Genomic DNA, 15,905 nt, shown 5'->3' on the forward strand with positions numbered 1-15,905 from the left:
AATAGATTCCATGCTGCATATCCCCGGGACAAACAGTGGATTTCCCCAAGTCCACCTTAATAATGATTTATGGACTTTTTTTTCCAGGAACTTGTCCAAACTTTTTTTAAACCCAGTTACACTAACCACTTTTATCACATCCTCTGGCAACAAAATACAGAGTTTAATTATGTGTTAAAAAATGTATTTTCTCCTATTTGTCTTAAATGTATCACCTAGTAACTTCATTGCAAGTCCTCTAGTTTTTTGTACTTTTTTGAAAGCAGAAACATTTTATAGATCTCTATCATATCTCCTCTGTCATTTCTTCTCTAAGCTAAAGAGCCCTAACTTCTTTAGCCATTCCTCACAGGGGAATCGTTCCATCCTCTTTATCATTTTGGTTGCCTTTCTCCATGTCTTTTCTAATTCTGCTATTTCTTTTATGAGAAGTGGTGAACAGACCTGCATATAGTATTCAAGGAGCAATCACATCATGGAGCGATAGAAACATTATGATATTCTCTGTTTTATGCTCCATTCCTTTCCTAATAATTTCCTAGTATTCTATTTTTTTTCTTGGCCACTGCCACACACTGAACAGAAGATTTCATATTTTCAGGCCAATGCAATATGGACATGCTGAAAATGTGCATCCAAACTGCGTGTTGTTTTTAAAATACAGGCTGTTGTGTGTGTCCGTAAGGCCACTTATGCTGCTGGATAAGAACATAAGAAAATGCCATACTGGGTCAGACCAAGGGTCCATCAAGCCCAGCATCCTGCTTCCAACAGTGGCCAATCCAGGCCACAAGAACCTGGCAAGTACCCAAAAGCTTGTGCAGAAGCTTAAAGTTAGGGGCACAGATACGTGAGCCTAGGCTATTTTAGAACATGTGTGTGCATGTTATAAAATTGCCTCATCTCTGTGCCTGCACGCCAGTTTGAAAGCTACCATCCCTGTCTCACTAGGCATGTTTTTGGATTGATTAAGTTATCTTAATTTTTCATCATTCTCCAGGCACGTTGACACACTGCCATTAGTGCATTTAGTGGCTTTCTTGGGGTTTTGGTTAAAATCAAGCCTTTGATTTTAGCTTCTTACCTTTTGGACCAATGTCCCAGAAAATGATAGCATCAGTAAATGCCTCTGGTGTGAGCGCATCATATCTACTACAGATTGACATGATAATTGTGTGCTTTGCCTGGGGGAGGACTACAATGTCATGGATTTGTTGATATCATGCTTATGCTCTTTGAAACCTTGCAGTGTGTAAGAAGGATGTGATGTCACAATTTTTGATGCTGGATATGAGGGATCTTTAATATACATCACAGTTACTTTTCATTACTGATTGGGTGATATCGTGCTTATGCTCTTGAAAATCTTGCAGACAATTACTGATTTTTTTTCTGCGTAGAATGCTATTGTATACAACATACTGCAGCATTCTCCGTGGCGGATGAAAAGACTGTTTGAGTGCATACTTCCAAAATTACAAATTGTGTCCGAGTATGTACTCTAGTAACTATCCATTTTCAAGTGCACCTGATGCAGCCGTAAGGGCAAAACTTGGCCAGAGTTGGGTGGGTATTGTACTATTGAATAAATCTCCTTTCCAAGAGGTCAGTCTTCTTTCCTGTCATCTTCTGACAATGCATCAACATTGAGAAAGCATCAGTCTCCTTTTATTTTGAACACCACTAACGACCAGGAAGATAGATTATCCGCTCATTTGACCCAAAGAAAGCAAAGGGTTCTGCTGCTTCAGTTATGCATTGAGAAGTTCTGGTGATGTGCATCAAGCGAACGCCAAGAAGCATCAGTCTCTGTTGGTGTAAGATGCAGGGATAGTCTGACTGTGCCCTTGAATCCCTCAGAGTGGTCCCAAAAGAGAGCAACTCATTCTTGCGTTTTTCTTGAGAATTTAACAGCCATCAAGGGTCCAGATGCCAGACACTGGTCTTCCTCAAGTGACTAATAAGATGTGGCCTTTGCTTCTACTTTCCATGTAGTATTGTCAGTTTTTAAGGAGGAACTGGACAGAACAATCCATGAGTCCTTGATCTGAAAGAGGTCTATCCCCTACTGAAGACTTCTTAAGAGAATCAGGTAGAGGTGCCCTGATGTCATTTCCTAAAGAGCCATCAACATTGGATATCACCACACTGATGTTTATTTTTGGTGCAACAAGTAAGGAATTTTCTCTGATTTGCAGAAAGTCATCGGGGTCTAGACATCAATAAACTAATGTTGTCCATACTGGGGCCTTGTCTGCTAATGGGATGCAGGCTCAGGCCACATGCCAATCCGCCATTCTGGCTTGGGCTTTGAGTATTCATGGCAGTATGGTTATGTATCTGGGGACTCTTCTGATCAGGCCTCCCCTTTTGACCCTTTCCTCAACAGGCCAAGGAGAAGATCTCTTTCAGAGGATATCTCCTTTGCCTACTTTCAGGCTGATGCAGTATCGTCGCGTGTTAAATGGGCGCTGGCAATTGAGTGCCTGCTCCCTTAATGCGCCCCAATCTGCCTCTCCCGGATGCCTGATTTAATATTTAAATCGTGTGTCACGGTAGAGGCGCTAGGGGAAATTGTGCGCCCTTAGCGTCTTCTTGGCAGCAGGCGCCTGAGAATACATTTGCATGTGATTAGTGCTATTACCTTCTCAGATGGTTGGATGTGCATTTTGGATGTGCTAATCCCCTTATAGCATAAGGGGGTTGTGGACACGCGTCCAACCACAGGCTAAACAGTGCGCTTGGCTTGCACTGGCCTGTTTGTGAAGAGAATAGTTGAGGTAATTTCATTTGATTTCCAGGAGGAGAAAGTGTCTAGAACAAAAATGCTTGATATCTTCCAGAATATGGATCCCCCAAGGAAATCGCTGAAGAGCCCATCTCCTTTAGGAGACCACACATGTTGTACAAAAATCCCCCCTCTGTTTTTTCCAGTGAATTTGAAGGCCAAAATAATATATCATGTCCAGAAGACTCCCAGATTTGAGAAGAAACTGAGTCGTCTGTGGTCGAATCAGCTTTCAAAAAGGCGAAAAGGTCTAGAACCTACTCTCCTTATTGGGAGAAAGGTTTACCAGAGGGCTATGCTCAATGGCTCATAAAGAATAGATAAGCTATGCAGGCAGTATATGTAAAACACCCTGAAAGGCATAAAGGGTTGTCAGAGTATCTCCCTCATGAGCAACTTGATGCCCTGAAGTCACTAGTTGACAATAGGATGGAGTGTGAAAAACACATGGTCTGGTTGACTTTTGTATTCGAGACAGCATTGACAGCACCTACAGTGGGTACTGGTGCCTGCAGACTTGCATGGCTGTGGCCTCAAAGTTATGGCAGGATTTCCATGATAAGACTCGCTATGCTTCAGGCCCACTCCTCAACTCAGAAGTATTCAGGTGGGGCATTGAGGAGATGTTATTCTTCATTGACTCATCCCTGTGAACTGCAGAGGCTTTCGCTCTCTTCCCAGACAGCAGAGGGTAACCAAGCAATTGTTAGCATCCCTGGTGTTTTGATTGGACTGAGGAAGACAAAGCCAGGATCCCGTTATCTGTGCTGGAGGACCTTCATGTCAGGGGAAGGCTGAAGTTTTTTATATAAACCACTGGCTTAGAGTCTCATTGGATACATGGGTTCTCAGCACAATCAAGAATATAATTGTATTGCGTCTATTGGAAAACCTGTCAAGTTGCCTACCAAGAAGCTCTTTGTCTGTTTATCAGTATTAGGAATTGCTATAGAAGGTACTTTCCTCTCTCTTAAAAGCCATTACCAGGGGAAAGAAGGAGCATTTTTACTCCAAATACTTCTTGATTCCAAAGAGAATATGGGGCTATGTCTCATCTTAGACTTGAGGGCTTTGAACAAATTTCTGCTAAAGGAAAAATTCAGGATGGTTTCCCTGATTGCATTGATCCTTTTTTCTAGTGAAAGAGGTCTGGATATGCTTACTGGATCGCAAAAGGTAAGTTGATGATTTGGGGGGGGGGGGTAGGATAGGGGGAGGGCAGGATAGGGGAAGGGAGGTCAAGCTAGGGGGGTTGGGAAGTTCCTTCCCAGTTCGCTCCTTAATTGGAGTCATGTTTTAAAATCTACCCCTTAATGTACAATTGGCTTATCGAGCACATTTCAGGGGGATGTATCAATGAGCAAACGACCTGGGTGTTGGGAGTTTCCAGGGTTAATCATAAAAGACCCCATTTTTTAAAAATCTTTTTATTTATTGAATTTAAATAATAATCAGATATACACATAGGATAAAAAGAAGTGGATGTATCGGCAACATAGTAGAAAAAAACAAAAGAAAACAGCCCCACATCACAATTAAAGAAAACAAAAACACGATATATAGACTTCATGAAAGACTACAATATGGGGAAGAATCCAGCTTAAGTGGGCTATTTGGACAAAAAACAAAATAAATCCATAATATTAGGCAACCTCATCTAAATCATATTTGCAACTCACTCTTGCTAAAGTTAACTAAAAGTTGGTGTGTTAGAATCTAAGAAATGGTCTCAAAAAAACAATAAGGAAGATGGTTTATCGAAGTCGTTGAGGAAACAAAAAAAGGGATAACACCGAATGTCCTTTAAAATATTTATTAAGAATTTGCCTAACTCAAGGCCTGAGATTTGCCATTTTATAATAGGGCTGCTTCAGGGGCTTCTTAATAAAATACAGATATACTTTATCCCACTTTCGTCTAGTTAAAAATATCAAACATCTGGTGATATGTAGTGATCCATGTTGTTGTTCTCTTTTGTTCAGTGAACAAACTAACTTATTGAATTTCTTATAACATCAGTGCAGTGTAACCACATTTATGACTTCTTGGAAGATATAATCCTATTCTTTATCCATATTTTGCCCATTGATAACGTTTATCTGGTCATTGTCTCTGTTTTTTTGTTGTGGGCAGTTTATAGTTAAATCTTCACCAGTGAGGAATTTATCATCCTGCTTGCCCTTGGAAAAAGCAAGAATTGGTTCCCTGTTACAGGTGCTCTCTGATGACAGGATACAAGTCCTCACAAAATACACCTGCCTTCCTTTTAGAATTGGTTCTTCATGTTCATGTTAACAGCTATGAAAGAACTGATTTGGCCCTGCTGAGCTAGTGATACAGGTTGTGCTACAAATGGTCAGTTGAGCATGCCAAAAGCTTCTTGACACTTTTGTGTAGGTCTTTTGCTCTGGGCTCCTTTGCATGATGGCACCCACTGGTGAGTACTTATATATTCTGTGGTCCTTGGAGAGCCCCTGTTACAGGTAACCAAATCTTGCTTTCTTGTATTTTGCTGTGTGAGAAGCAGCTTGCCATATATGATTCTTGAATCTTTGTTCTGCCCTTGTTCTTTCGATTTTGCATATTTGTTTTTAGAGATCTTTCATTATGGGAACTATTTTTAAAATCCCCATGATGCTTGTAGGCACATGGGTACATTATATGCATGGACTGAAAATATGGAGGCCAGGTGAACTGTGGGTATTTTTGCAGATGTAAAGTCAGTTCTGTAAAGCTTGCAAGGGTATTTCAAAATGAAATCTCTGTGCATTTCTTGCTGTCCTGCCTTCCCCTTGCACCTTTGCAAAATGAGTAAAAGTACCCATATTTTGTAATACCATGGTACTTTTATCCACTGAGGGGAAGGGCAGTTTTTGTGGCCACTTTTAGCTAGATAACTGCTTAGTTACCTGAGTAAAATTGTTCTCTCTGTATCTTATGGTATAGGGAAGCAAAATAAAAAAGTTATAGTGGACGATACTGAAATCCGTGACAAAGGCTACCATTTTCAACAGACAAGTTGTCTCCAAAATGTATGTGAAAGGACTGTAATTGACAGTTGGGTTTCTGATGACTTTTCAAACCATTTGACTGTATTTTTAATCATGTAATCAGCACACTTGAATGTGAATTGTATACCTAAGTGGAGCTGTCCCATTATTATATAGTAATATTTCTCAGTTTCTATAATATGAGTCTTTTTTGAACCTTTAACTCATCACAATCGGTTAAGGAGAGCTGAAAACAGAGAAAACCTTTTTTTTTCTGGTCTGCAAACTTTATTTGTTTTTGTTCCCTTGTGCTTTTATTTAAAATCTTATCAATAGTTTCTTGTGAGCTACTCTTACTAGCTCATAGCACATCTCAGTCCAGCTTTGATGTCATAAAAATATGCAAGACTTGATTTGTGCATTTAACTGAGTCGTCGGTGCACATATTGAGCATTTCAATCAGTGTCTAGCTGGCACACTTACATCTCTTCATGAGTTTTATTGTCCTTGCTTAATAGACTCCATAAGCTTTGATTAATAGGCCTTTAATTTATTTATCTATTTATTTATTTATTTAAGGGAAGTGCATGAATTACAAATGTGTGTTTTTTTTTTTTTAACTTTTTCATTCATTCAATCTGTAGTCTGTTCTACCTTCCACCTCCAGTTTTCGATTAACATGCATTACCTACATTGAAAATGTTAAATGTTTCTAATGCAACTGCTCATCTTTCTTGTTCCATAGTTTGTCAAATTTGCAAATATTGAAGAGGACACGCCTTCATACCACAGACGCTATGACTTTTTTGTTTCCCGATTCAGTGCAATGTGCCATTCCTGCCATAATGATCCAGAAATAAGAACAGAGTAAGTATGTTATTAAATGTACTTTTAACCATTTTCTGTAGTGAAGTGAGGGTTTTGGCGCATATACTGAAAAGAACATCCATAGCCAGTCTAATGAAGTACAGATAGGAAATAAGTAAGCTCAAAATATATATATAGTGTGTGTGATAGATTGCAAAACCCCCTTTTTTTTTCAGATTGTTTTGAGTTCTCTTTTTGGATTGGTTATCTGCTTAATCATTTGACAAGTGGTAGTCATGAAGGGATGGACTGGTGTGGTTATGAATGAATGAGTGCGGTAGTGAACATTACAATGGGAGTTACAATTGTGTAGAAAGGTACTCCTTACTAATAAGGTCTGGTATATTTATTGAGTGCTATATGCTGCAGAGACAGAAGAGAGGGACTGGAGCATGGAGCAGAGGGTTTTCTCTGCTCATTCCTATTCTACTCTCCTCCATCCCCTCACCCCCACCAGCTGCAGAGGAAGACAGGAGGGGAAGGGAAAGGGGGTGAGGCTGGAGCTGACATGGACATTAAAGAGCCAATCAGCTTCCTGTTCCAGCTGCTGCCAAGAATGGAAGGCTCTTCTCTGTACTACTGCAGTCTGGAGGGGAGGCCCAGGAGTTTACTATGCTCCCAAGATTTGAGATTCAGCTGATAACAGAGCAGAGGAAGAAGTCATCAGGCCAGAATAATTTGTGGCAAGAGAAATTATTCAGATCAAACCTCCTTTTTTTGTAAAAATATTATTTTTAGCCTTATTTTGATTTAATTCAAATGTGTTTATTTGCTATTTTAGTGTTTTACTAATGTAACTATTTCAATATTTTATTACCGTTTATGAATTGTATCTTTTAGCACTCTTAAACCTGTAAACCGTTGTGATGGTTCGGTCGAATGATGGGATATAAAATCATTACATAAATAAATAAATAAGGGGGTGAATGTAGTTGATGAATATTTTGGGGAGCACTGCATGAAGTGAATGTTGGGGGAAGAGAGGGGCGTGAATGAATGAAGAAATGGTGCAGGAGCATAGTCAGCTGCTGGGCCTGGGGCTCTGTACCCTCCAGTCCTTCCCCTTCAGGCAGCAGATGGACTGTGTGTGTTTTTTGGGGGGGAGGTGGCTTTTGTAGCTGGAAGCAGAGAATATGTTCTGTGGTAGCAACAAGCGTTTTTATGGTGACAACAGAGATATAAATCTCCAATGAGTATTAATATATGTTGTGGTGTTAACTTACAGCTTTTTACAACTGTGTCAATGAGGCGTTTTTTTTTTTTTTTTTTGAAACATTAATTGTATAACAGATATTTTTGTGAAGATTTTCCTTTGCTTAGACATCTGAGTAGAACAACTCTTTTAGAAAACTACCGAAAACGAAGCTTTTTAAAGAAGCATTTGTTTCACAATTGTGACATGAGCACCTTATTATGAACCAACCCTTGTTCTTGATTACTACATTCAGAAATGAGCCGTACTTGGATATATGTTAAAGCCAGCTAAAGAAACCAAGCTTTATCGCAGATGTATATCCCTTCACTATATATCACCCTATGCGCACAGTTCATGTGTAGCTCTTCTGTATACTTGCTTGCTTAGTGGACTCCTGTATTACACTGTTTATGGACTTTTGTATCGCTGTCCTTTATAGCATTTCTTTCTAATACCTCATAGTATTTACTTGAACTTTTTCTCTAGAATAGTCTTTAACCTATTGCAGCAATATGCTCTGTACTACTCTATTTATATACTGTAATGTTTGTCTGTTTATTTTGTGTATGTTATATTTATTTAAAAATATTTCCTTTGCCCTCCAAGGTCCAAGGGTACAACAAAACATAAAATTTTAACATTAAAAACGTGTTGTAATACACTGTGAATGCTTTTGTTAAAGTGTTAAAGCATGATATAAATGAACAGTGATCATGATGATGATGCCAATAAATGGGAACTCAACTCAGATTTTTGAATTGATTTAGGCCTAGTGGATCCCACCCATTGTGGATCTGATGTCATAAAGCCACACTACAAAATTACCTAGATTCTTTAGTTGCTCACCAAGAACAGGAAAACTATTTCTATGTATTTTTTTCTCAGTGGGTCCCGCAGCTTCAGGTGCTTGCAGAGGTAAGATCTTGCAAGACCAAAGTAATACTAGTAGCACCCCTTAGACTGAGAAAGTAATGGTTTTCAGAGTTCCCTGAAGGTGGAAGAACCTTTTAGATTAGTGTTTAAAAAAAACAAAACAAAAAAGAGATTTGCCCAAGGTCACAAGGAGTGTCAGGGGGATTTGAATCCTGGCTTCCTTGGTTCGTAGCCCACTTCTCTAACCACTGGGCTACAAGAAATACTAGATATCATAAATCAAGGTGCCATGTTTCATCCCAATCTGCAATGTCTGAAAATGGATTGCCTTTCAGAGTGATTTTTAAACAATGAGAGGTAGATTTTTAAAAACCTCTAAATGGATAACTTATCCGGCTAAAATTAGCCAGATAAGTTATCTGGATATTCAATAGTTAAATATCCTGCTGAATATCCCAGACTAATATTATTTGGCTAATTTTCAACCTAACTGGCTATCTTTGAATATCTCTGGTTAGGTGTAAAGTTATGTGGGTATTTATATGTGGATAACTTTAATTTAAGCAGTGATTTTCAGAGAATATTACCATTAAATCAGTTATCTTTTTTAAAAAAAAAAAAAAAAAAAAAGGGAAGAAATAGAAAACCAACAAGTTTGCTTGGCATGTTGATCCCCAACCTCCACACCTACTAGAAGAAGACTGGCTCTGCTGTATCTCCGCAGTTGGGGCAGTGCCACTGGGTCCTCAGGTTGTGTAGCTATAGTTTGTGCTTCTCTTGCACCTCAAGTTTTCTCACTATTCAGTCCTCAATCCTTATTTCACACAGCTCAGCTATGCCTGAAGGTGGAATTTCTGCTTCACCAACGGGCGATAGAGCCAGTCTCACTATAGGTTCCTGGCCAGGAGTTCTCCTGATACTTCCTTAACCCCAAAAAGTCATAAAGCCTGAGGCCAATCTTGGATTTGTGGAAGTTGAACGAGAGCATTCTACAAGAGAAGTTCAAGATGAATGCCCTCCTCTTCATCCAGCAGGAGTAACGGGATTCAGTGTATGCCCTGATCCATCAGAACCATTGAAAGCATCTTCATTTTGTGGTGATGGTTCCTATTAGTTGTACAAAGTTCTCATGTTCGGCCTCTCATGAGCCCCCAAGAGTCTTCACAAAATCCTTAGTGATGATAGCAGCGTTCCTCTGCCACCAAAGGATTTGCGCCTGGACAATTGACTTGTGATGGGCCTCAACTCCTGGGACAAGACCACCAAACTCCACCAGTTTCTCATCAACTACCCCAAATCCAATCTTGTTCCAGCTCAACGGATCAAATTCATAGGAGCATGGATTGATTCCTTGATGGAGACAGCATTCTTGCCATCTGAGAGGGCTTTCATGCTTTGATCTTTGACCTCCAAATTATCACTATATTCGTTAGCCACAGCCTGTGCTGTCCTTGTGATAAGATACACATGGCTGCTGCAGTTTTCTTGGTCCATATTGTTTAGCTCAATATCAGATTTCTACAGTGGGGCCTCCATCTACAGTGGGATGAGTTGACTAAACCCCTCTTGAGGGTGTTCATCATAAACCAAACAATGAAGTTGCATCTCTGGTGGTCGTTGAGTCCAGGTATTCTGGAGATGGGGTACTTGCTAAGTCCTTTTCCATATCAGGTGCAAGTGAGCACCAATGTGGTTCACCAAGGAATGAATAGCACACGCTGGAATGATGTCCACTCAAGGCACGTGGTCCATGGTGAAGAATCAGCTCCATATCAATTTGTTTCAATTGCGAGCCATTGGGAATGCTATCAGGGTATTCTTAAGGTCTCTTCACAGAATGAGAATTCTGATTCAAACAATCAAGTGGTCATGTTTTATATCAATAAGCAAGGGAGCACGGGATCCTGGGCCCTTTTTCAGGAAACCCAGCTGATTGAGTAATGGGCGATCAACCATGGCACTTAGTTACAAACAGCCTACCTTTTGGGGACTGTGAATATGCTCACACATTGCCTCTGTTGCATTTTCCTGCCTCACGAGTGGTCACTGAGCCACTTTGTAGCAAATGAACCTCTGGGGGAATTGACCTTTTCACAACGGAAGGGAACAAAGTAATGGAATTTTGTTCCATTCATCTGTGACCTTCGACTTGTCCAAGGTCACCTTTCTGATTCCTTGGAATATGGGGCTCATCTACACCTTCCTACCTCTTCCGTTGGTGGCAAGAATAGTTTAGAATATGCTCAAAGACCAGGCCCATCTCATCTTCATCGCACTGGCCTGGCCCAGACAGCCATGGCTCTCTTATCTCATCAAGTTATTTCAACCACCTATCCATTTGGGAGCAGAATTGTCATTGCTAACTCAGGAGGGTGGTCACCTGCTCCTCTTGAATCTACTAGCCCTCAACATGATAGCATAGATGTTGAATGCTCCATAGTATCCTCACTGACACTCTCCAGGGAGATATTGAGATGTACTCATCTAAACCATCTACCAGAAAGTCATACAGCTGCAAGTAGAAATTTCTCTTCTTGTGCAGGACATCTTCCCTAGATCCGTTCTCTTGCGAACCCAAGGATCTGCTCAAATATTTATTACACTTGTCATTTTGGGGTCTCAGTTCTTCTAATTGAAAATCAATTTCAGTGATATCATTGTCTTATCTACAGATGGAAAACAGGACTGTTTCTAAATCCATGAAGAACCTGCATATTAAGCCACCTGTTTCAAAACCTGCCATTTCATGGAATCTCATTGTGGTTCTGTTGTAGCTCATGAATTCTTTATTGGGCCTTTGGAGTTGTCCTCATTGAAGTTCCTGACTGGAAGGTGGTTTTCCTGGTAGCCACTACATAGGCGAAATAGGTTAGTGAACATCAGGCACTGATTTCTTATTTTCCATACCTTCCTTTTTTTTTTTTTTTTTACACAGAGTGGTGCTCTGTACCCTTCCTATGTTGCTCTTTACAGTGGTTTCTGCTTTTCATATAAACCAATCAATTATCTTGCCTACCTACTTTTCACGGCCTCATGCACATAAGGGAGAAAAGACCCGTCACATCTTGGACTGCAAAAAGGCCTTGACCTATTATCTGAAGAGGACACAGCATCATTGTCAAGCTTCTTAGTTGTTCGTGTCTTATGATCTTAATAGATTCGGTGTAACCGTTTCTAAGTGTACCATTTCCAACTGGCTGGTGTTGCTATGCACTAGCTGGCTTTCAGATAACTGATACCATCAAGTATTATAAAGTCAGAGCCTCGGCTACTTCAGTTGCTCATTTGAGAGAGTTTCTATCAAACATATCTGCAAAGCTGCAACTGGGTCATCCATTTACTATCTGAACAACCTCCCAAAGGTTTGCAGTAATTTTGGACAAGCAGTTTTGTGTAACCTGTTTGTAGCGTAGTCCGTCTGCTATGGGGGAGCAGAGTTGTTTGTTTCAGCAAGTGCTCTACAGTGCAACACTCAGCTTGGGACTCTCTACATGTCATGGCTATTTCAGCTTTGCTTGTTGATGAAGAAAAGCATGTTTGCTTAACATAAATGTTCTTCTTTGTAGACAGGAGGATGAATTAACTATGCTTAATACCCACCCACATCCCTAGATTTTTGACTACCTGACTAAAGCTAAGCTATTAATGAACTGAGGCGGCTTATAAGGCTGTGCTCATGTATGAACTCCCATATAGAGCCAAAACTCTACTGGGCTAAATCCATTCGGAGTCGTCAGATGACATTACCCAAGTGTCATGGTTAATTCATACTGTTGTCTATGGAGAACATTGTTTACAATATGCAAACATGCTTTTCTCTCTTACGGTCCGATACAGTACAGTGTGCTCCGCTGGAGCGCACTGTTACCCTGCGATTGGACGCGTGTTTTGGATACGCTAGCTTTACTCCTTATTCAGTAAGGGGTAATAGCGCGTCCAAATGCGCGTCCAACCCCCCCCCCCCCAAATCTAATAGCGCCCGCAACATGCAAATGTATATTGATGGCCCTATTAGGTATTTCCGCGCGATACAGAAAGTAAAATGTGCAGCCAAGCCCAAAGGTAGGCGCTAATTTCTACGGGCACCGGGAAAGTGCATAGAAAAGCAGTAAAAACTGCTTTTCTGTGCACCCTCCAACTTAATATCATGGCGATATTAAGTCGGAGGTCCCGAAAGTTAAAAAAAAAAAATTTTGAAATAGGCTCGCGGGTTGAAAACCGGACCCTCAATTTTGCTGGTGTCCGTTTCCAAACCCGTTGCTGTCAGTGGGCTCGAGAACAGACGCCGGCAAAATTGAGTGTTGGCTGTCAAACCCTCCAACTTAATATCATGGCTTCTGTCAAAAAAGAGGCGCTAGGGACGTGCTAGTGTCCCTAGCGCCTCTTTTTACCGCCAGCCCTAATTAAAATAATTTAAAATACTGAATTGTGCGCACAGGAGAGTGGCCCACTTTTTTACTGTATCAGCCCGTTTATTGGGGTACACGTTTTTTTGTATTCATATGCTCCAGTTCCACTGGTCGTGCAAACCTGGATTAAGATCAGAAGATATCAAGGGACACTGAACCTCATAGCCTCTTATTGGCTGACACATTTGACTTGCACTCCTTTGGGGATCTCTAAACCAACTCTTTTAGAGTACACTTCAGTGCAATTGGTACTTATGACCAGTAAGTAGAATGATACCTCATCTCTGTACAGCCCTTAGTTTGCATATTTTTATGGGGCTTGTTTTAATTAAATCCACTGATTAAACTGCCTGCTGTGTCACAAGACCTCAGTGTGCTTTTGACTCATCTGATGAAAGCATCTATTTTGTGTCTGAACTCTTGTGAGACAAATTTTTGATGGTGATCATTTCAGCCGACAGAGTCAATATGCTGTAGTTCTTATGACTTAGCCAACTTACATTAAATTTCATCATAACAAGGTGGGTAGTGTCTGCTTATCCCTAGTTCGTATCTAAGGTTATAGCTGATATCCTCCTTAACCAGTCAATTGTTCCACCAGCATTTCTCTCCAGACCAGTTTATTTATTAAGGTGAATAAGCCCTACATGATTTCAATTGCAAGAGTCCTTAACTTCTACCAGGATTGGCCCATAGAAGCTCTGTTCAACTTTTTGTTTCTTTTGACTGCAACAGGCTTGGGGTTTCTTTAACCAAAGAGATAATTACTGGAAGATTGCATATCCTTTTGTCATGCCCAGGCATGCCAAGGCTCATGATGTTTGAGCCAGGGAAGTGTTGATGGCCCTTCTAACGCTGGCCTTTATTGAGCAAATTTGCAAAGCTGATACAAGGTGTCAAACCCATACATTTTCTTCCTATTACTGGAGTCTCTTCAAGGACCAGAATCTAACTCCATGCTTTATATTTCAGGTTGTCTTTCTGGAAAAAAAAATTAAAGAAATATTAATTATAAGATGGGTTTCGCTGTTGAGTAGCTCTTGAGAGGTCTGGATAAATACGTATTAGGCCTCCCATAAAGTAAACATTTAAATTCTTAAAATAATGTTTCATTAACAGACTCATGTCGTACTCAGAGAAAAAGGTAACAGACTACTGCACGCTCAGTGACCTCTATATTAGAATTTTCAAGATATTCAGTAAGATTAGCAAAATCACCCCGATCACTAGCAACTAATGACTGGGTAGGACTCTTTCTTTGTGGTAGAAACAAAATTTTCTTAACAGCTGGAACTGATTCCATAGGAATTTTAAGTTTCTGTCATAAATCTTTTAAAGGTCAGTAAGGGCAATTCACCCAAAACTTTTGGGAAGTTTAGCATTCTCACATTTAAATGTCTCATATAGTTCTCCATGCACTCCAATCTTCTTAAAGAGGATATTTGATCACTCATGATGGATTTTTTTTTTTTATTTAAAGTTTATTGAATTTCATAACATTTACAATGAAAAGAAATTAGGAATTTAAGGGTTACATATCAATTTGCCAAAGAAAAAATACAAAAGTAAACATATGTTATCCATAATATTTTTAGTCCACTTTATCTGGGAAGCAACATAAGTAATTAATAAAGGTAATATGTCTAATCATAGAACATATGAGTGAGATCCTTATTTGACCAATTAATTAATTAACCCATCATGTAGGCTGTTCATGAACCCCAAGTCCCTCCTTATCTGATGGATTTATTGGAATCTTGTAAGCTTTTAACATCATCAGACAATACTTGTATGGAATTAGAGTGCTCCTGCAATAACAGTAAATGTTCCTTTTTGACTGCGTCTATTTTCTTCTCTGATCCGTCCAGGCATCGGGCTTGCTCTCTGAATATTTGGGTCATACCTGCTATTAAGTCCCATAAGGACTCCAATGTGATCACCGCCGGTTTAATAATCTCCATGGGGGTCACTTTCCTCCTCCAAACGCGCTCCTTCCCCCGTTGCCTCCAGGGGGCTGACTCCTGCACTCAATTCTCCTTTCTCAGGAACCCCCGGTCGAGCTGTTTGGAGGGGAGAGGACGTCCCAGCTGCACTAGCTTTGGCAAGTCCACCCAGCTGGGCTTGCCCTGCGATGTCTCCATCCGGGAACCCTGCCCCGCCAGCTTCACGCAAGGGAGAAGATTGCGGCAGTTCTTGGGGATCAGGTGGGCTCAGCATCAGTTCCCCCAGCAAAAACGGGGCTCCTCTTCCAGTCTTGCTAGCGGGGTTAGAAGCCCTCAATTCGGAGATGGGGACCGCATACTGGGATATAAACCGCTGCCCCACGGGGCTAGCTGACTCCGGTGGATAGACCCGAACTTTCCCCTTCCTTTTATGTGGCATTTTCTTTTGATTAGAAAGAGAAAAAACTTTTTTAGGAAACAAGGAGGCAGAGCAGCGTCAGTAGCGTTTTCTCAAGCAGCCATCTTGGATTTTCAGGTGCAAGCTTCCTTTTACGCTACACGTGCAAACACGTAATAACATTTTCTGGAAATACTTATATTTTTTTTATGCCAGAGCAGTTGAGGATGTTCCTGAATGGGAAGGCATAGATCTGCAATATGGGAAGGGATCTGCAATTATTATGACGGAGTATCAAGCAGTATTGTTAAAATTTGATTTCTTATGTCTCCTCTGATTTCCTTCAGATATTTCCCCCAGATATTTCTTTTGAAATTAAAAAGAGGTAAATTGCTGTTTCTATGTTTAGTAGACATATATAATGATTTATATGTAATGTGTAA

General features: G+C 40.3%; 1 protein-coding gene across 2 annotated transcripts in view; it reads left to right on the forward strand.

The window, feature by feature from the left end:
- The window catches only part of EFR3A (EFR3 homolog A), a 648,826-nt gene that overhangs the window by 236,058 nt on the left and 396,863 nt on the right, over positions 1-15,905 (forward strand). For both annotated transcript variants that reach the window (XM_029592044.1, XM_029592042.1), the window contains one exon: positions 6,524-6,645. In XM_029592044.1, the coding sequence (XP_029447904.1) occupies positions 6,524-6,645 (122 nt within the window). The remainder of the gene's footprint in view (positions 1-6,523; positions 6,646-15,905) is intronic.

Source organism: Rhinatrema bivittatum, chromosome 2 (assembly GCF_901001135.1).
Source record: "Rhinatrema bivittatum chromosome 2, aRhiBiv1.1, whole genome shotgun sequence".
NCBI classification, from domain to species: Eukaryota; Metazoa; Chordata; class Amphibia; order Gymnophiona; family Rhinatrematidae; genus Rhinatrema; species Rhinatrema bivittatum.